The sequence below is a fragment of the Populus euphratica genome, unplaced genomic scaffold (genome assembly GCF_000495115.2).
Source record: "Populus euphratica unplaced genomic scaffold, PopEup_1.0 scaffold170.1, whole genome shotgun sequence".
Lineage (NCBI taxonomy): Eukaryota > Viridiplantae > Streptophyta > Magnoliopsida > Malpighiales > Salicaceae > Populus > Populus euphratica.
Genome location: NW_011500051.1, coordinates 322861 through 343788, shown reverse-complemented (window position 1 = coordinate 343788; position 20928 = coordinate 322861). Strand labels below are relative to the sequence as shown.

The following is a 20928-nucleotide window of genomic DNA, read 5'->3' as shown; positions in this document are numbered from 1 at the left end:
CTAATGATATAAATGTTGAATGATAAAACTAAAAAAACAATTAGCTTAAAAAAAAGGAACAAAAAAACCTAGATATTCTAGAAGAACCTTCTAAACCCGAGAAAAATCCTCAAGTAAATACATAAAAATAAACAAGAATAAGTACTAATTTTTTATAAAAAAAAAATAAAGAGAGATGAAATAGAATAAAAAATTCTAATCTTATAAATTATTTTAAAAAATAATTTTAAATATTGAATGAAGGAGTAAAAAAAAAATATCAATTTAAAGAATTATCTTAAAAGACTAACAAAGAATGATAAATAAAAAAACTAGAGATAACCAAATTATTTGAAAAACCAACAAAAAATTCCACAAGAAAACAAACTAAAAAAATAGAACCTAATGTACAACCAAATAAATATTAAAGGATAAAATAAGAAAATATTAACTAAGATAAATAAATATAAAAGACCAAGTAAATCCAAATAAACTCCCTAAACCTAATTAATTTTTTTAAACTTGTAATTCATGAAATTCTAAATCCAAATTTAATTAAGTAATTTGTTAGGAACCAATTTAAAAATCTAGTTAAAAAAATAGTAATTAAAAGAATGATGACTAACTTTTATAGAAAAAAATATCAAAGGAGGGTGAGACAAAAAAAAATAAAAACTACATCTAAAATATGAAAAATTTAAAAGGAAATAAAATTAAAAAAATCATATCAATTTTATAAATTATTTAAAATAAAAAATTATAATAAAAAAAACAGAACTCAAGTTTAAAAAATTAACAAATTAAAAGGTTCTTCTAAAATTTTTAATGAGTTGCCGATAAATTCTATATGAAAAGAGAGAGAACCTATATGAAGAGAGAGAGAAGAGAAAAAAATAGACACCAATAGTAAACTGCAATAAATCTTTTTTATTAAGTATTTAACATTTATTAAGATACAATATTGTGCTTGAACTATCATGATATTATAAAAAAACCATGGTAAAAAAAAAAAACCTTTAGAGAGAATTATATTGGTTTTATCTTTAAATACATCAAATTAATTTAACTACTTCAGAAAAATAAAAAGGCTATAATGCTTCTAATTGAAAGGCAATAATTTTTATTTTTTGAAGTAAATTAATAATTTTAATGTGAAAAAATAAAATAACTAACCTAACCCTTCTCAAATTATTAAAGATAATTATATCATCATGAAAGACCACCTTCCATCCAATACCTAATTAAAAGGCATGGGTTAACTTAGTCAAATCACTATTCCAATGAATAGCTACAGCAAAGACAATAACAATGCATAAATGCATTTGCTAAACAGTCCCAAAACCCTTCTTACCCTAGTATATAATCCTTAAACCTATTAGATTCAATAGCTGCATCTCTTATCCAGCCACATCCACCTTGATGACAAATAGCAAGTGACGAGAATCCAATATGGCATTATATGATTAATCAAATCTGGGGAATCCTTTGTTTTCATTATATTAAAGACGGCTACTGCCTTGAAGGCTTGAACAGCTTCCCTTAGTATCAACTAATGAACCTCCAGTAATTAAAAAAAATAAAACACAGTTAACCTCTAGTACATTGCATCCGACCGTCTCTGGTCAGACCTACATAACAGCGGCAACATGCACATTGCATACCACCATCTCCAGTCAGACCCCCATCAATGGCAGTAACATGCACAAACCCTCACACAACAGTTTCAAAATATGTTAAAGATTTCATGATTTTCTGACATATTCAGCATTGAACAAAACACAAGTGTGAATGAATGCACTTGCAGATGCTAAATCTTGTGGACGCTATAACCTGCATACTCCGAAGTTAAGTTCTCCTTCCAATTCTCAAATTCAGATCCACCAAACACCAATTGCTTGATTCCAACATAGCTGTTGAAGGAGCACAAACCGGTTGAAGGTAAGCACAAACGCATGTATTTATTATTTTTCAAATGGGCGGCAAGTCCACAGAAAAGGACCTCAGCACCCAACAAATGACAATAAAAAACATAAAGCACGAATAAAAGCAAAAGAAAGCAGTTGAAGCTGCAAGGGAATCCTAGACATCAACATTGTCCTTATGTGAATCTCACAACATGCTTGTACATAGTATTTGTACTATGAAGTTGGCACTACACATTAATCATAGTCTGGGATGAAAATTGAAAATTCATATTTTTGTGCAAGGATATATACAGTTCCGTTAAATTTTATCTCATTAAAGTTTCAGAAGAATTATGGCACATCGTCAGAAATTCTAAGAAAAAAAAACAGAAATATGGATAACTTACTCAGAGCTTATTTGTGTCAAGGCATTTATCAGAGTGTCCAGAAGCAACGGCTCAGTTGTCCCAATATCTACCCTATTATATTTTAACATCATCCATGAGCAAGAACCATCAGAAGAAGCATAATCACTACGGTGAAAAAGAGTACTCTTGAACCAATTAACCATGTTATGAAATGATCCTCATACCATATGCGTGCCAAGTTGTCTTGAATCTCAAAATCTCCAATGTTGTAAAGCGTTGCTGGTGTCACATTTGCTCCCTGAATGGCATCATAATTAGGTCTTTTTTCAAAAGTTGATTGTGACAGCTGCAAGGTAAGAAACACAGGAAAAACAAACTTTAGTGCCAGGAAGAAAGTAAGTTGCAACAATGGCTAATATGATTTTTTAATTAGCAACTAAGTGCTCTCCATTAGGCAGAATATAACTTTACCATGCTCAACCACTACACCACCTTTTCATGCAATACAATCAACCATTTCTCAATATTTTCTTATGGAAAGAAAATTTTCCACGTACTTGCATATTCATGGAATTGCATCCACCAAGACGCCCAACAATATGCCATGATCGAAATGTCTGCAAAAACATGCCACATAAGCTTCACAGTGATTTAATTTAATAGTTCAAAATACCATTACTAGAGTTAAAGAGAAGTTACATCACAAATTAAGGACACATCATTCTCCAATGGCGCATTGTAGAATTCAAACCATATATACGAGTTTGAGAAATCAAATCTGGAGATGACGGTCACAGAGTGAGTTGGTAAAACAGGAGCTAAATAGGAAATGTCAAAGAAAAGCATCCAAGTGACATTTTCACATGAGACATCAGGCATCATGAAGAATAGGAAAGGCCAGAGTAATTATAATTTAACCATGCTAAAAAAGTGGCAGTTCTCAAAGACCTTCAAATTACAAAAGCTATAAGAACCAAGGAAATTTGAAATCAGTTGATAAAAGTGGTGGATTTAGTACCATAGACCGCATCATCTATGCTTGGGTAAATTGTGGATTCGGTAGTTACTTTCATGAAATAGTGTTCAGTACGATTCCTACTCACAAGCAAGCATCATTATCTTAGAAAATTTTGATATTAAAGCCTATATGAATTGCTATGAATTCAAGTCTACAAGCCAGAATATACAAATATACATGCATCCTGATTCCTGACTGTTATGAAGAATTTGCACCATAAGCTGAGTGAAAGCGTGGGGTATCGCTCTGCAATGGCTCTCAAGCCTGCATAAATAGACTTGTAAAACTACCACTTCAAACAAATTGTGTCATGGTCATAGCAAATATCAGTTTCTTAAGTTTCGACATGAACACCTATAGCATGAAGCAAGACAAATTCTTTTTTCCCTATGCCTAACCCCCTTCAAAATGCTCTGCAAATAAACCAGCAGATTTTATCTTCTGTTTTACTCAAAAAACACCAAGACGATCACCAGGCAAAGCAAGAATTGAAATACACGATAATCTTAGTTTTTGAACAAATGGGTTCTCAAGGAATCAGCTTATTAAACAGATTGAATATCTTACTTGTTGAAAGTAACCTTCATGGGTTTAGCAGAACCTGTCTTTGCGTGCAAAATCTTGTTCTTTTTACGCCTCAATCTTTCTTCCATCTACAAACCCATTATTGCTCACTTCCATTAATCAACTAACATAAGGCAAGGCAGTGATATTCATTACACAAACTATAAAAAAACTAATAAAAGAGAGAGAGAAAAAAGATGAACATACTTTAGAGCGAGCTTTGAGAGGGTCATCAAGACAAGAACCAAGAATGTCAGCAAATTCAGGGTCTTTATCATAATCCTTTTCTTCTCCGCTTGGATTATGCGATGATGATGGAAAGTCATTCTGGAAGTCAAAATCAATGTCATTTTTTGTGCTCTTTGTATGAGCATGATTCCTAAGGATCAGTGGCGTGTCGTTTATTTTAGACTGCTTCTTCTTCTGCTTTAGAAATGGAGGCAAAGAGTTGGAGTGTGGAGATATTTGGCACCATAAGGCAAAGCTCTGGGATTGAAGAGGGGATGACAAGATAAGCATTTTTTTTTGGGGGGTGGTTTAGAACATCAGTCGTTTTTGTTTCTGATAAACCCTCCCCCCCCTGCTAAAGCCTACAACCAGAGAGGTTTATATTTATGTGGTCCCTGTACTCTTGATTGTTTCTAGTCTTGTCCTCTACTCAAGAAACATTTTTAATATGATCCCTAAATCCAATTTCCGTCCAATACACAGTGCTTAGATATGCATCCTCTTGACATTTTGCCAAGAATTAATGACACTTTAAAGAATGTTTCTTAATTTTTATAGCCAGCTGAGATCTTCGATGCTTCGGATTCTCGATCCTCCTGTGCAGTCGCTCGAGTTCAATTGAGCATTGAGTTGCCGAAACACAAAAAAACCGGAAAGGATTCAGTGTGTTACATGCAATACGTGACCTGGGAAGTTAGTTCGGGTAATTAGTTGCAATATTAATGTTTATTCGAGTGAAAAATATTGATTCATACAGTTGAAAATCATGTCATTGGTCAAGAACATAAATAACACTGATCTCTTATAGTTACCAACATATATATATATATATACAGTCCAAGGCTGGGAAAAATAATTTATTCTATTAGCTGATGCGATGAGTCGTCATTGAAGAAAAGGGCCAACATTTCCATCGGAGGGAAATTTTAAAGTAGATGTGGCTGCCTATCTATTTGCACAGATACAGTGCCAGTATTCTAACATTGTCCAGTTGCAGTTGATGAAGCATTCCATGGCACAGTAATGTAACCTCCAGTGTAATCAACCCCTTCAAGTTTCTTCTTGAATGGCAGAAGAAGCTCCTTGTGAAGCTCTGATCATTTCCAAATCCTTTGCGGTAGTCTTCATGCCGGGTCTTGTCTGGCCATTCAAGTCTAAACATCTTCTTGCTAGCTTAACGACTGCTGTAATCTCTTCTTTTCTACCCTCCTTGAGAACTCCAGCATCAACGATTTCGAACAAACGATTCTCTTCCATTGACTGTCGAAAATATGCTGCTAAATTCTGTACATCTCCGGTTGGGGTTGCAAAGTCCGTACATCGCTCTTTTCGGTTAACTGATTTGACTGTAAATACTCTGGATCAAGGTAGCCAATAGTTCCCGATACAAGAGTGGTCAAGTGAGTTTGATCAATGGCAAGTGATCTTGAAGTTCCAAAATCTGACACTTTGGCTCTATATTTATCATCTAAAAGTAAGTTTGTGGACTATATGTCGCGATGATAAACAGGTATGGAAGCTGCTGAATGCAGATAAGATACAGCATTAGCAACTTCTACAGCAATCCTTGAACAAATTTCCCATGTAAAAGGAAACTCTCCCTTCGGATGATGTAGATGTTGGAAGAGAGTTCCTTTAGGGTTGAACTCATAGACTAGTAAAGGAACTTCGGTCTCCAAGCAACATCCAAATAACCAACAACATTTCTATGGCCAATTCGTGACAAAATTACAATCTCGTTGATAAATTCTTCTAGTCTGCACTGGTCCACTTCCTTTGATTTCTTGATAGCTACAATTCTTCTATCTGTCAACATTCTAAAAAAGTTCCTTGACCTCTTTGGCCTAAAATTCGATGCTCATGATAGTTGTCTGTGGCCTTCTCCAACTCCTTAGGGGCAAAAAAATTTGTTCGATCAACATTGCTTTCACTTGCAGAAAGTTGTTGCTGCAATAATAACCCACCATTCCTTTTGAAAAACAGTTGCTTCAGCTTAATCACCTTTCTTCTTTTAATCAACTTGTACAACCACAATGCTCCGATAAGAAGCAACATTAATCCAAGAACGGATCTACATACTGAAAAACCCACATATATAGAGTCAAGTTTATTCAAGTCAAGCCTTCCAATCTATGTATATGAGCTTGGAAATAGAAAAAAATGAAAATGCATGACAGCTTCCCACATAGAAATGCGTAGGATTGTACCGTATGGTCGAACCGAGTACATTCGAAAGCTCATTTTTCTGCTTCAGATTGGAACAATAATATAGATTAACACGAGGAAAAATGATACAGTAACAAAATCTGCATACCTATAACAAATAGATCTAGGTTTTTTGGTTTCTGATCTGAGTTGGTAGCATTGTTTATAAGTTCTATAATACCCAGCAGGACATGGGCAATTGTATCCCCCCTGCATTGTTCATACATAGCAAATGGCAGCTATCGGTCCCAGGATACAAGCAATTCTCCACATTTTCTGTTAAAAGAAAAAATATATGACTGCTTCAGATTTCAAAATGCAAGAAACAAGCTCTCAAAGGTTCATCAATAAATTTACTAAGATTATCTCGATGTTATATTAGTTATCATGGAATTTGTGACTTAACCTTGTTTAACTGAGTTTTTTTTATTTTTACCTTTAACATTGAATTTTTTAATATTCCAAACAAGATCTTGTTTATTTTTAACCTTTTTTTGTTATTATTTTTCATCATTTTATATTTTATTGTTATATTTTTTATTTATATATTAGATTTGCTATTTGATTGATGACACGGGTCTTTTATTTATTTTCTTAACATTTTTTTATGTTAACAGAATTTTTTTCTTAGCATTGATTTTATGTTTAAAGGAAAATTGACCGGCCGTTGTGAATCACGGGTATTTACCGCTGTGAAGCGTTGGGAAAAAAAGACTAGTGAACTACTCTTCAAATAGAAACCATGTGAAGACGAAGCAGCATCAGGTGACCTGAAATCTGTGACCTGCAATACTATCAATACATTCATTGTCTTCTTGTATGGTGGAAGAAGCTCCAAGCGAAGCACTAATCGCTTCCAACTTCGTTGCCACTGCTGTCTCTTCTTTCCTACTGTTATAATCTCCTTTATAAATAATGGTGGGCAAATATCTTCATTTTAAAGACAAAAAAGAGACTGCCTCTAGCTGCAATTTATACATCGGTGGATCCTTGTACTAAGTGAATTTGGATCAAATTTTACTTGCACCTAACGCAGCAACCAGAACTGTGCACCCAGCTACTTAGACGAAGCCAGACTTTTCCCAAGTCCAGAAAGCACCACTTGCTGATATGTCCCTCGTTACTTACTATACCGTATCAAAACACCTGCTAGTTGTCGAAAACTTTCTGAAAGCCATCTTAGATCAGGGGACAAGAAGCATAGTTTGCCTACTTCTTAGATGGGTTATATTCTACTTCTTGCAGGCGGGTAGAGCAGCATCTATCGGAAAAATCAACACCCTTCTAACAAGAATCAGATTTTATAATTTATAAATCAGAAAATTTTTGGAACAACATACTGTACATACAGTAGCTGAATTTGAGTATGCAGTAACATCTATACAGAAGAAAAGGAGAAAAAGAACAAAGAAAAGAATACTCATGAAGTAACTGGGAATACAAGAATCTCCATCATGGAACTCGTTCCAACACTCGCTGCAATGCCTTCTTGATACCGTCTTGGTCAAGTGTTGTTGTCAGCTGTATTTCCTGCACCTGAATTATACAAAAATTAATAAGAGAGAGAGATAGGGAGACCATATCGACGAGGAGGGGTGAAAAGACAAACATATCCTACCTGCCTTCCAGCACGAGCAAGGAGGGTAAACTTCCTATTTATAGGTGGTGCCTGTGGAATGATTTTGGGATGAGAATAATAAAAAATAATAAGGAGCACACAGCGCAGGAAACACAGTATAGTGTGGCCTAAATTGGAATGATTTTGGGATGAGAATAATAAAATATAATGAGCACACAGCACAGGAAACACGGTATAGTGTCGCCTAAACGGGAGCAACTCACATTCGAAAGCCAAAGTTGCAGGTCTTGTGAAACAACACGCTTTTCAAACCCTTGTCTGCTAATTCTTATCTCATCTATGCTGGACAAGAATGATACAAAGAAAAGCCGAATAAGTTGCTACTCTGAATCATGGTAAGTTCAATGAGTATAAAAGGAAATGTAAATATTTTTAAAGTCTACTCATAGTTGGAGTTAAACCATTTATTCATAGAAGAGTCTCAAATGAAATAGGGTCGGCATATAGTGATATAAAAGTCCCATAGATTCATAAAAGATGCATGCTAAAAGGAAAACAGATTAAAAAATAATATGAGGACGGATACAGATAATTTATGAAGCTTGGAAATTACGTTCATGTTGAGAAAGGAAACTTTGGTTTGATATATTTGCAATCAAACCCTAAATCTTCAGAATGAACTTCTTTGATGGAGGATAAAACCATACCCATCTTCACGTGTTAACTCTTGAAATATTGATTCAAGCCCTGGTAGAGGTTCAATAGTAATGCTGTTGTGCATGCTCAGAGGATCAGGAGTAATCGAACCATCCTGTAATACATAAATATCCATTCAAAATAGAAGCTTTAATTATGTAGATGGAGCATGTAACGTAGTCTTACAAACCTGAGGAATCACTTTGTCCAAAGTTTCTAGCAGTGGATCTTCCTCCAATTGTTTGATTGACAATGTAATCCTTGACTTTCCCCTGCATTTATTTGCAATTATAATATTACAGTAAGAGGCAAAGTAAAGGAAAACAGCTGATCAGAGACAAACACGGTGACAATTAAGCTGATTCCAACCCATTAGGTTGCCTAATGTAGGTAATGCTAAGCTAGAAAAATGAATTAGCCATGTCCTCTTTCAGAAAACCAATCAAGATAGACTTTAATGATATGATAAAGAATGGATTAGTCATAAAGGAACCATAGGGATTGTTATGCAAATTTCTTGACGTTTACATTTTAATTCTTCAAAAGAAAACAAGAGTTAGAACTCTATATAGCAACAGCTTTTTCCTTTTCACTTTTTAATCGGTGTATGTTTTAAAGTATTCTCAATTCTCTGCTTTTTAGAATCCTCTCAGGTTATGGTAACTAGGATTGATGTTTAGGACCTTCATGCACAAGGAACCATACCAGGTAGATAAATGATCTTACTTAAAAGGTATGTCCATTGATCACACAAGGAAACTGAGTAGATTGGATCAATAGCCCATGGATTGAATAGACACAAACTAGGTGTAAAAATGAAACCTGTAATTAAAAGGCTACCCATTGACCTATGCCACAAGGATTCAATTTTATGCAAAAAAAGAGAGGAAGAGGACCTTGCATTACAAAAATAAAATATAAGATCGTCAATCAAATTCTGAAAACTTATTTTCAAAAAAAAAGAAAATCGCATTTCACTGGCATGTTCTTGTGTTTAAACTCTGATTATAACATCCTCAAAGCAATAAAACACCCCATGGCGTACACACCAAATAAAGGTCTGGGCACTTTAGTACTGTACAAGGAACAATTGGTTGCATGCTACTGAAAATGTCTCATTGAGAATTCATTCAATGCAAATAGTAATGGGAGAGAAGCAAAAAAGACTTACTGATCTATATCAATGATTTTGACTGTTACTTCATCACCAACATTAAGGATGTCCCTTACATCTTGAACTAAATCCCATGAAACCTCAGACACATGTACTAGTCCAGTGAGATGATACAGACCTGTATTGTAGTTTCAAGACGCCACCAATAATTCTTGCAAAATTATAAATCTCAATGGACAGAAAGAAGGCTATACAAACAGAGAAAGTGACTACCATCAGGGAAACGCAAGTGAATAAAAGCACCATAGTCCTCAACAGAACCAACCCTTCCTGCAAAAATTTCCCCTACATTAATTCCTTTAGAAAACTCTGACCAGACAGCTTCCTTTTCAGAGAATATCAATTTCCTGTTCTCCTCTTCAGCGTGGATTACCTAAATGTTTGAGAAGTATACCAACATCACTAGAGTTGAATGAAATGTCGAATTGTTACCAGGCAAGGAGAAGCAGGGAAAAAAAGAACAAGGAGCAAGATGAAAAGCAGTTACAAGAAACGTATCAGGAGGAACTGAAGCATCTTGACATGAGATGAAAAGCACTTCTCTAAGAAAGTCTGCTATTTACCATTTTCACTTTTATTTCAGGTGTTCTAGATTTCTTATTATCACCATTGAGATTAAAAACAATTGTTTTTTATTTGGGGGGTTGTGGGGGGGTGTTAATGTTTTAAAAATAAAACAGAATCTTTGTGCTCAATGGTGTACATCAACATCACTAGCAAACAGTTCCTCCATGTTCAGCAATTACTTCTTCCAAGTCAATGTTAAGTGAAGAAAGTAAAATCTTCAGAAAATCATCATAACAAACACAAACCTATAGTTCAAGAAGAAATAAATCTAAGCACTGCTAAGTAAGGTGTTCATCATCTGGAATGCTGAAACTCATCAGTTTGATCAACCACTAATTTTCTCTTATTGTAGTCATTTTGTATTTAAATACTATATTAAGTTCTGCATTTATTCTTTGCTAGGCTTCAACTTCTCTCTATCCTATTGGACACTGCATTTATGCATACATTTGCTCGTTTAAACTATTGTGTTTGAAGTTGTGGGAGAGTTAAAAAGAAGAAGAAGCAGGTTTGATTTAAAAAAAAATTGAAACCATGATTTGGATTTACAAGACACTTAGAATCATGGTTTTGATAACACAATTCAAACGCCACCAAAAGGATACTCCTAACAATGATCTAGTCACCTAATAGAAGTGGTCAAAAAACACAGTGCCTGTCCATATCACAGGGCAATCATGAGCCATGGTCATTAAATAATGGAAATGTGATAACTCAATGGCTCGATCACAAAGAAATTTTTTTAACATGAATTGAATGGGCCTTTCAAAATGCATTTGAAAGACATCCAAAATCATGGCTTTGCATAATGCAAGACTGTTAGCAAAACACTGGCAGGACTTCAGTACAAGACCCTTCACGGAAGAGCCAAATAGGGCTTGATTCAGCACAAGAATATCATAATATTTTCCACCTTGCCCCATTTTAAGTTTTTTATGCTAAAGTCACTTTCCTTAATTTGAGAGAGAAGAGTTATTTCCCCTCTAATCGCTTATATATATATATATATACATATATATATATATAACACATCCATCATACTGTTTTACAAAGGAAAACAGCAAATATGGTCATGGGATTTTCATTTACATGTTCCTGGCAATGTTTAATAACTACGAAAACAGGACAAAGGTACACCAAAAGACATGTGCAAGCTTACAGGCTACATGCATTTATAAAACTAAATAAAGTCTAACACCCCCATGAGGAAAAATTAAGTTCTTTTGCACTTCAATTCTAGCAAAACAGATAGAAGAAAATCATTACCTTCACGGAAATGAGTAAACCAGTCAAATCTTTTGCAATCTCATGGATAGTCTTCTGTGGATCTACATGAAATGTAATCACAAAATCAGAAAGACATAGTTTTGCAACAAGCTCTCAGTCACTACTCCACTTCCAAAGCAGAAGTTCACTGAAAATGCCAATGTATGATAGAAAAGGAGAAGTTACAAGGAAAACAGAGAAATTTCTAGGAGTATCAGCGAAGGTGATGCTTAGCCTACATAAATGGAGAACTGCAAAGTTCAATAGGAGTTACTGAAAAACATTAGAATCAAAATTCAAATTCCAATCCTCCTTAAAACATTCCACCTTGTCTGCTAATGTTTTTCCATATAAAAAAGTGAAAAGAACAGTCATCACAGCATTCCCTGTAACCCAATATCATCATTTTAGTTAAAAATTGCAGGCAAGTCAAATTGTATTCGGCTGCCGAAATACCCATTATATAATAAAGGGCAAAACCAAAAGTAAGAGATAATACAGAAATGATCAGAACATTGATTTGTTGTCCTAAACTCGCTACTCTTGTGGGAAAAAGAAAGAACTACTTCAAAAACATGGGTTTCTACCAGCAAATGTGTGCCCACCTAGTTTAGAATTCGGTTCAAGATGATTTCAGAGACAACAAGTTGAGTTGAGATGATAAAGTGAGTACAAAATCCAGCAGCTATGAATTGCAAGTACTCTTGACCAAGTAATAACTCGCAAACTCGTAATTGCATAACCAGATATCAAATTTATGTGAAAAGAGAGAGCACGCTCTGAGACCCAGTACAATGAGAAAGCAAGTGAAGGGCAAAGTACCTTTGCAAGAATGTGAAGGGCTCAACAGAGGGAAGGGAAGAAAACCCACAAGAGAATAAAAACGAACAATTAAGCCACCACCATTGAATCCTTCAACCCTTCCCTGCAAGATGTGTCCACCATCATAGTATGCCTTTACCGCCTTCCAATCAGCAGACCTCTACTTCTTTGTACAAACACTGTGTTAGTTTTTATCATTAAGTAACATTAAAAAAATGGAAATTTCAAGATATGAAGCAAGCAAGAAACAAGAATAAAGATAGCAAAACAACACACCCGAGCCTGTCGCAAATCATCAGGTGATGGTTCAAGAACTTCGTCGGTGGCAGTGGTGGTAGCTGTTTCACTAGAATTTTCAGCTTTGGCATTGGCAGAGACAGAGAATTTAGCAGTAATATTATTAGTTGAACGTCTAGTTCTTGAAGGAGGAATGAAGAGAGGAGAGGTTAAAGTGAAAAATGGAGATGCATGATCAGTAGTAGCGAAGATTTGTTGTTGTTGTTGATGATGATGATGGTGTTGTGAGAGAAAGGCAGAGAGGCCTGCAAGTGTGAGTGATCCTTGAGTTACAGAGAATATTGGCATGGTTGATGGGTGGAGAACTTGAGAGCAGGGAGAGTGGCATTTGGTTTGGATTGGGTTATCAACAAAGACAATAATAACACTCCACTTCTCAAGCTTCAGTTTGGAGATTTTTTATTTATTTTTTTTATTTGTGGTCGTCAGCTTCAATTGAATATTCAAGGTGTCAAATCTCTGCCCACAAATAGTTTTTCTTTTTTCTTTGTCATATGATCAAATTTATTTATGAAAGTGAAATTTTATTATTTTTTCAAGTATTGTTTATCTAAAAATATATTAAAATAATATTTTTTAAATATATTTTTGAAATTCATATACCAAAATAATTTTAAATTGAAAAAAAATATTTTTAACCAAAATAAAATTTAAAAATTTTTAAAATCATTTTTTGAATATAAAAACAAACATATTCTAATATTCTTATTAGAAAAAAAATATATTAACAAAAACACATTGACGTGGTTTTTTTAATTGTAAACATAGATTCAAAATCTTAAAAAAGTTATTTTTATGTAAAATAAAGTTTAAAAATTTTCAAAAGTGGATTTTCAATATAAAAACAAATACATTTTAATACTTTGTTAAAAAAACACATGTAGGGTATGAGTTTTTTTATTGTGGCTATATATCCATTATTATGGATTACTACAATAAAAATATTTTTTTATCATTGAGTTGAAAAATAAAAATTTTAGTCTTGAGGGTATTTTAATCTTTTAAATAGATTCATTGTTCATTAACATTAATTGAGAATGTGTTAGTCTTTTTTAATATTTTGCATGGTGAAAATGCTTTTCTACTTACAAGATTAACAAAATTTAGAATTATTGACCAAATAATATTTATCTTTTCACAAACTTTAAAACAATAAAAGTATTTCTTTACCTCCAAGGTAAAAAAAAAAAAAAAATACCTAAGCTATTGATTAAGAGTTTTTTTTGGTTTTTTCCTTTTTAGGTTACAGTTAAAATACATCTTTGCTTTCAAAAAGAAAAAAAATAAGTTATGCATTTACTAGTATTTTAGTCCTTTCAAATTAGCTTGTTTTTTATTTTTAAGGTAATGAGAGCATTTTGACAATTTTACATTGCTTTTTTAATTTTTAAACCAGAAAAGTTGTTAATGTGTTTTTATTATACGTAAGTTTGTGGATAGTATTCACGCTTTTTAGATAACATGTGCCACGTTACTTGATAGCCAAACTTGATTTTTCACCGTGTCCTTTAAAGTATTAATACATTTTTTTCCTTTTAGTCTTGCATATAGTCATGGATGAAAGGTGATTTGTTACAAGTAGTTTTTTTTTTCCATCCTTCTTTTTTCTTATCTTCTAGAAAAATTGTATGTCTATCCTTTCTATTTTCTTTTTCTTTTTTTCATTTTTCAATTCCAGCTCTTATGTTTTTTATTGTTCATTTTCATTCTTAGCCCTTTTAGAAAGAAATTTTTATATTTTCAATTTAGTCCTTAAATTACAATTTGTTATGTATTGTTTTTTTCAATTGGCTCCTTATTCTTTTAATTTATCATTTTTATCCTTGATTTTTTTGTTAAAGTTTTATTTGTTTTCAATTTGATCTTTCAATCAAAGCTTATGTTGTTTTATTTCTTCCAATTTAGTCCCCATTCTTTTTATTTTCTTTTCCTTTTCCTTTTGTTAATTTTTTTTTCTTTTCAATTTAACTCTTAAATTTAAATTATTTTGATGCCCTCAAATTTATTTTTTATTTTTTTCACTCTCATTCTTTTAATTATAATTTTTTATATGGTTGATTATTTTTCCAATTATATCTTTCGGTGTTTGATTTATTCGAGATTAGGCTTCATGATTTTTTTATTTGTTATGTTTTCAATCTAATGACATGAGTTACAAGTTTTAAAAGTTAATACAGTTAGAAATCCTTTTTTTTCTTTTCTTTTTATGATTTTACATTATTTAAAAAACATTGGTTTCATGGTTACTTTCAATTTCTTTTCCATCGGTTTATCTCGATCTCATTATCTATACCATGAGTTTTGCAAGTTCTTTTTTTAATAGAGGTTTTCAAAAAAAAAATTGTTGTTTTGTATTTAATTTTTGCTGATTTTTTATTTTATTTCATTTTATACAGATAAGCTTTATCTTGTAAAAATAAATAGTTATTTTGAAATAATATATATAATATGTTTGACCATGCATAATTTTGTTTCCTTTTATTTTATTCACTATGTATCATATGTGTTTTTACATTTATTATCTTTTATTGATTTTAATAAACAAGTTCAGTGGACGCAAACAGGTAAATATCATATTTTGTATGCATTTAATAAAAAAAATATTATATAAGATTACACATATTAGAAATATTATCCAAAAATAAATACTTTTTATTTATATAAAACATAAAAAAATCATATATGAATTAAAATACTTATTTCAAAAACTAAATACATACAAAATAATTAAAAAATAATTGTTATTTAAAAGATGATACAAGAACAAGATAAAAGAGAGAAGGGACATTAATTTAAATCTAAAAAAAATACATATAAAAAATAATAATGAAAAAAAAATTAGAAAGAAAAAAGAAGAAGAAAATGGCAAACATTGTTGGGCTTAGTCCATTTAACAAGGGCCTACACACTTGAGTCATTAATTTTTTTTTTTATCATAGATGAGGAGGCTAATATGTTACTCGCCCTATTTGTTTTGAAAAAAATAAAATAGATAATATATCATCTAATTTTGCCAAGAGATAAGGAACTGTGGGGCTAGAAAATTAAGGTTGAAGGTTTTTTTTATTTAAAAACCTATTTTCAATCTATTTTTGACTCAAAACACTTAGAAAGAACATTAGGAACCTTTTTAAATAAATTTATGGCCTAAACAAGACCCAAACCACATTAAAACCCAAAATCAACTCAAAATTAAAAATCTTCTTAAGTTAAGATCTGTTTATTTAGGTATTTTTAAAGTATAAACACACCTAAATTGAACTCATTTCATCATATGAAAACTTGACTTAAAGATCAATTATTTTTGTTATTGGAAACAAAAACCGAAGATTTTCTCTTTTCTTTCTTAAATTAAAGACTAAAAAAAGAAAATGAAGTTTTGGAAAAAAAAATTGATTTTTGTTGAAAATTAAAAAATTTAAGGAACCCAATTGTTATAATTAGTAAAGAATGAGGACTAATTTGAAGGTTTCAAATTTTTTTTCCCTAAAATACCACTTATCTTCTTTACATGTTTCATTTTAATTCTTTATCTTTTAACTTCACCCTTACTTAATAATTTTAGTCAAATTAGCCTAAAAAAAGCTCATGGACACAATAAATCTATAGTGTTCAGGAGTCTCAGGCCACAGTAAATAGAAGAACATATTTCCTCATGCATGTTAAAGTATATGAAATAAAGAGAGGTTTAACTTTGCTTAATTTTGAATGGAGGGAGGGGCTAAACATGGTAAGCTAGGAAAAATAAAGGGATGTGTTGTACGAAAAGAAAAAAGCCCATGGTCCAAACAGAAGTGGGTTAAAATTAAAAAAAAAAAAAAGGTTGTTTAGAATTTTTTTTATGTTTTAAAATTGTTTTGATAAGGTGGTATTCAAAATAAATTTTATAAAATAAAATAAAATAAAAATATTATTTTAATATATTTCTTAACAAAAAAAATACTTTAAAAGTAAGCACTACTACATTTTCAAATATCCTTGAAATTCAAGAGAGATTCCAAGAAAGCAGGAAGATTGCGGGCTATCAATCAAGATCTTTTTAACTATTTTGTTTCAAGTTTGTAAGGTAGATGGGAGGATTGTTCCCTTTTATCTCTCAATAAATGGCAGAAGCACCCGTGCAAGTACGTTTTCTTTTTATGGGAAAACATTCATGTATGAATATTTCAAAACAGATGCAGCTTATAACCATGGCAGAAAGTGTTTATTTACCAAGATGATTGATAATATGATATTTTTAATTGAGAGAAATAAACAGTTAATTTATATTGAATATGATTTGTCTCAGGAGTTTTATCTCAGGATAGCTTGAGACTAAATTATTCTTCATCCCTTTTTATCCTCTCAGATGTTAATTTGGATTCGTCTAGTGTTTTTATACGTAGTTTGGGAGTAACGTATAAACCAAGGAAGGGTCGTCTCCTTCCTTTCCATCGTTCACATTTTCCGATCTTTCTTCTCATCTATCCTTCCTGGAAAATAAAGCAAGATTTCACTGTAGAAACTTGTTGGATTCTTGAGCCAGCTTGCCCAAAAGGTCATATTTGCCAATCTTGTTGTGATACAGACACTGAAACTTGGAGACATTGCTGATATTATTGGTCTGCAATGGTGACCAGACCAGCCAGTCCATACATAGGATACATCTCTAGGGTTAAGGTAAGAAATTGGATCAGATTTTAGTAAAAAAAAACGTTACTTACAAGTACATTTAAAACATGTTGTCAATGCTCATTGTTCTCCTCGATCGAATTAAGGCATAATTAATTAAAATCCTTCACCAGGGATCATTTTTCTCAAGTCGTTTAATAAGCCATTAAGCTTTCTGTAGTCTCGCATGTAATTCTCATAGACAAAAGTTGCCCCATTGAAAACAGGAAGCACTAACCACAAATGAACCAGAAGCTTGATCAGTCCCCAGAATGGAAACCTATAAAAGAAAGGAAAAAAAAAAACTAAGTAAATGTATTTTTATATTATTGGGAGATTTGTGTACTAATTAGCACTTAATTACACGTACCATTGAAGAAATACCAGAAATGTTATCTCGAAGAGGGATATAAATGAATACAGAATCCAGTATGATAACCATTGCATGTTGTCTCGATGTGAAGGCCTTTCAATTGCTTGAATTGATGCATAGCTGTTCAGTTCATATCTAGTATATGTTAATGCATGATAACTTCTTTCCTTCTTAATTAATGAGGGGAAAACACTAACCTTGTTTCTTAGATCTTTCCAGTTCTTCCTTTTCTTTTCAGAGAAATTAATAATGATGGGGTTTTAGAGAAATTAACCGTTTGGAACTTGGTTACAAAACTTGTGATATTTTGAAAAAAACTTTTGCTTGAAATTAATTTATTTTTTAATATTTTTGGATATTTTAATGTACTAATATTAAAAATAATTTTTTAAAAATGAAAAAACATTATTTTTATGTACTACCAAGTGAAAATTATTTTAAAAAATAACTATTACTAAACTTCCAAATGTTATATTACTTACGCTGGATAAAGAAGCATTGTTGCAGGCCTGTTTCCAGAAAAAAAAACCAAAAAAAGAAAGAAGAAGAATTTATTATGCAACATATTGTTAAAGAAAATAATAATCAAGAATGACATAGGTGCATGCTAGAAATTACCCTAGTAGTGGTAGAACGAGTGCATTCACAACTGAAAAAACTGCTCCAAGAAAACCCATGCTCCTCCTTGCTAATCAACAGTCTCCCGTGAAATAACAATTTTACTGAAAAAACTACGTAAAATTATTAGTAACGATTTAAGCTACAATTTCCATATATATATGGCTTCTTCTTATAACAATTGCCTTTTCTTTCTTATGTAAAATCTTACCTTTTTTTCACAGCTTTCTATGATGTTGAAAGATTGATATAAAACAAAAGGATTCGGTGGAATTAATTAATTTCTGTATCAAGAAATTTAAGTATATTGATTGTTTGTATTTACACACTAGTGATCATATCTTTAGAATTTAAGTTTGATCACACTCTCGTTCAGTGTGGCTGCCATTAAGGAGAGTCATACCAGGTTTTTAATTATGCAGACTGGTGCATAAGCACAAGAGAGGCAATGGCGCCCTCACTTGTTTTCTTGTTAATGAAGCCTTTGAAGAAGGTGATTACATGCACAGGATTCAAAATAATAATCAGATGCTTAAAAAAACATTTGGATATTAATTTTAAAAAATAGTTATTTTGATTTTACATGTCATCAACAATTTCATTCTCACAATATACAGTTGGAATTGATTTTCATATTTTATTATATTAAATTTTAATGAGAAGGAGGTTAAGACTCATTCCCTTCCTTTGCTTCATGAATTCAAAGTCAATATCCTGAAAAAAAAAACTTATTAAATTTCTCAGACCGATGTGAAAAATATACTTCTAAAATCATCCAAAAATAAATATAATTTCGATGGATATACAAGCAGATAGAATAAAAGAAAAGGAAAAAGAAAAAAAAAAGGGTAGATGATTATTCTATCATGTGAAGACGATGCCATATATTAATATAACGGAAGGTTTTCAGTTGAAGAGATTCGTTTCATTTAAGAGCTTTACAAATTCTAGCATGTATGGAAAGCTTCAGGAAGTTCTTTTTTTTTTGTCGAACCACCTGCCCTAATTCTTTAGACCAATGCCCTCTAATTCCAGAGATGTTAAGTAATGGTTGCCTCGGTCAACCTTCCTTGCCCCCGAGCAACCAGGAACTCATAATCCTGCATATAAGTCGATGCATTTTATCAGTTTGTATTCTATAAAACATTAGCCACAATGCTTCCCTTCTCGTTTTTCATTATCATTTTTATTTCTTGTTCATAAATGAATTCCTTTTCCGTTTCTTTATTGTTGTGGGCACAGTGGACGTGACAGAAAGAACATACTAGATCAGACAGTGAGTACCTGTACAATTGCCTGTGCACAAAGCTTCCCTGATAGAACAGCACCTTCCATTGAAGCCAAGTACTTCTGTTTTGTGTAGTCACCAGCTAAATAGAAACCCTCTATTGGAGATCTTTGCAAGGGACGGCAAGGTTCACAATCTGGGACAGTTTTGTAAACCGACCTGAGACATTTATCAGAAAGGTCTTAGAGGGGAAAGGAAAATTCAAGCAGTAGTATCATTCACCACTTAAGGTTTTCTAGGTAAATTAGAAATTGGAAAAACAATCAAAAGCACTGATGTACTGTACTACTAAGGGTGCTGGTCCTGATGGCGCTGTTAACTTTTTTGCAAGATCGATGAAAGGTCAGATACTATGCCACTAGGTCAGTTATTCAACTTTAATGCATTATTTCAGTCACACGAGGGCAGGGAATCCCTCTTCCATCACCCTCAATGGAGTATTTCCAAATGCAAGGGTTTGCAGTCTAACCTTGGAGTTTTAACAACATGATACTTCACGATTTTTGCTTTGCTTTGATCTGCCGATATTTCATTAGGAAAAAGTTTTGCAAGTTCCCCCATTGTAGCGTCAATAATCTCTGAGTCACTGCGTGAAATCCATTCTTCAGCAGGTGCAAAAACCAACTCCAGCATAGATTTATTTGGGTCATAATATTCCTGTACCAACAGTAAATAATGAGTTAAACACTTGAAAGCACTATTTTTATGGGCGGGGAGGAGGAACAGAATTAATGCATTTGAGGATTTGATCAGTTGAGGTAATAAAACACGCTTATGCATTGTCTGAATGGAGACATACAGCAGCAGTTGCTTAGGATTTTAACCAATAGCTGGCCAAGGACCTCATCATGCGCAAATAGTATGCTGCTTTCCATTTATAATGGGCCTGAGTGGGTGAATTCAACATTTTGTCTAGAACATGATAAAAAGTTTACAATGGTTAACCTGGTACCTGAAATTCTATGAAGACCGGATACTGCTACAATAAATTATGTTAATCCATATGAAAATATTAGCATAGTCATGGCCAAGGACACAACTCAGCATATGTTCGTGCATGAATTTCACAACACATGCATATACATGTGTGGGTTCGTGTAATGAAAACATTGAAGTACAATTTTACCTTACATGTCAGAGACATGTCAGCATACACACTGAGAAGTGGACTCCTGCACAACATAAACAAGAGAGATAAAACTAGTTAGGAGATAGAGTGATTCTTATTTTGGAAAGAAAGAGAAAGGAAATGTAATTGCCAAAAATAAGACTTCAACATATAGTTGGACTGGAAAAATATCGACCGTAAATGAAAGAAAACCTCTACACGAC

At 32.5% G+C, this 20928-nt stretch overlaps 4 protein-coding genes and 1 long non-coding RNA gene across 6 annotated transcripts in view; 1 reads left to right on the top strand and 4 right to left on the bottom strand.

Moving 5' to 3' along the window:
• Positions 1-1413: 1413 nt before the first annotated feature.
• LOC105107696 (oxidoreductase/transition metal ion-binding protein (DUF3531)) lies at positions 1414-4413 on the bottom strand. Its single transcript, XM_011001718.1, has 7 exons — positions 4041-4413; positions 3837-3922; positions 2951-3029; positions 2809-2868; positions 2476-2597; positions 2291-2362; positions 1414-1889 (listed from the first exon to the last, which is right to left on the bottom strand). The coding sequence occupies exons 1-7, from the start codon at positions 4350-4352 to the stop codon at positions 1787-1789; spliced, it is 834 nt and encodes a 277-aa protein (XP_011000020.1). The 5' UTR covers positions 4353-4413; the 3' UTR covers positions 1414-1786.
• A 3135-nt stretch (positions 4414-7548) lies between these two features.
• LOC105107695 (Nucleic acid-binding proteins superfamily) lies at positions 7549-13032 on the bottom strand. The gene is made up of 10 exons (XM_011001717.1): positions 12647-13032; positions 12371-12530; positions 11549-11610; positions 9929-10088; positions 9713-9833; positions 8732-8813; positions 8553-8656; positions 8109-8187; positions 7885-7935; positions 7549-7802 (listed from the first exon to the last, which is right to left on the bottom strand). Exons 1-10 carry the CDS (start codon positions 12953-12955, stop codon positions 7719-7721), a joined length of 1212 nt encoding a protein of 403 aa, XP_011000019.1. The 5' UTR covers positions 12956-13032; the 3' UTR covers positions 7549-7718.
• On the top strand, positions 8814-9081 carry LOC105107694 (uncharacterized). The gene is made up of 2 exons (XR_838931.1): positions 8814-8898; positions 8960-9081. It is a non-coding gene; the product is annotated as an uncharacterized LOC105107694 (long non-coding RNA).
• A 4294-nt stretch (positions 13033-17326) lies between the features above and the next one.
• On the bottom strand, positions 17327-18667 carry LOC105107693 (HVA22-like protein f). The gene is made up of 4 exons (XM_011001716.1): positions 18309-18667; positions 18173-18199; positions 17688-17810; positions 17327-17597 (listed from the first exon to the last, which is right to left on the bottom strand). Exons 1-4 carry the CDS (start codon positions 18365-18367, stop codon positions 17435-17437), a joined length of 372 nt encoding a protein of 123 aa, XP_011000018.1. The 5' UTR covers positions 18368-18667; the 3' UTR covers positions 17327-17434.
• A 503-nt stretch (positions 18668-19170) lies between these two features.
• Positions 19171-20928, bottom strand: part of PDS3 (phytoene desaturase 3) — a 9825-nt gene continuing 8067 nt past the window's right edge. For both annotated transcript variants that reach the window (XM_011001715.1, XM_011001714.1), the window contains exons 12-15: positions 20723-20768; positions 20066-20253; positions 19593-19755; positions 19171-19408 (exon numbers count right to left, since the gene is read on the bottom strand). In XM_011001715.1, coding sequence (XP_011000017.1) covers positions 19349-19408; positions 19593-19755; positions 20066-20253; positions 20723-20768 — 457 coding nt within the window. In that variant the 3' untranslated portion in view covers positions 19171-19348. The remainder of the gene's footprint in view (positions 19409-19592; positions 19756-20065; positions 20254-20722; positions 20769-20928) is intronic.

Coding starts and splice junctions, on each gene's coding strand:
- LOC105107696 (XM_011001718.1), bottom strand. CDS start 4,352: ATGCTTATCTTGTCATCCCCTCTTCAATCCCAGAGCTTTGCCTTATGG. Junction 3,030..3,836: donor ATGAAGGTTACTTTCAACAA/GTAAGATATTCA, acceptor CGTCATCTCCAG/ATTTGATTTCTCAAACTCGT. Junction 1,890..2,290: donor TTGACACAAATAAGCTCTGA/GTAAGTTATCCA, acceptor CTCCTTCAACAG/CTATGTTGGAATCAAGCAAT.
- LOC105107693 (XM_011001716.1), bottom strand. CDS start 18,367: ATGGGTTTTCTTGGAGCAGTTTTTTCAGTTGTGAATGCACTCGTTCTA. Junction 17,811..18,172: donor ACAATGCTTCTTTATCCAGC/GTAAGTAATATA, acceptor TGAACTGAACAG/CTATGCATCAATTCAAGCAA. Junction 17,598..17,687: donor TTTCTGGTATTTCTTCAATG/GTACGTGTAATT, acceptor TTTCTTTTATAG/GTTTCCATTCTGGGGACTGA.
- LOC105107695 (XM_011001717.1), bottom strand. CDS start 12,955: ATGCCAATATTCTCTGTAACTCAAGGATCACTCACACTTGCAGGCCTC. Junction 11,611..12,370: donor CCCTTCACATTCTTGCAAAG/GTACTTTGCCCT, acceptor CATTTCATGTAG/ATCCACAGAAGACTATCCAT. Junction 10,089..11,548: donor GTTTACTCATTTCCGTGAAG/GTAATGATTTTC, acceptor TCAAACATTTAG/GTAATCCACGCTGAAGAGGA.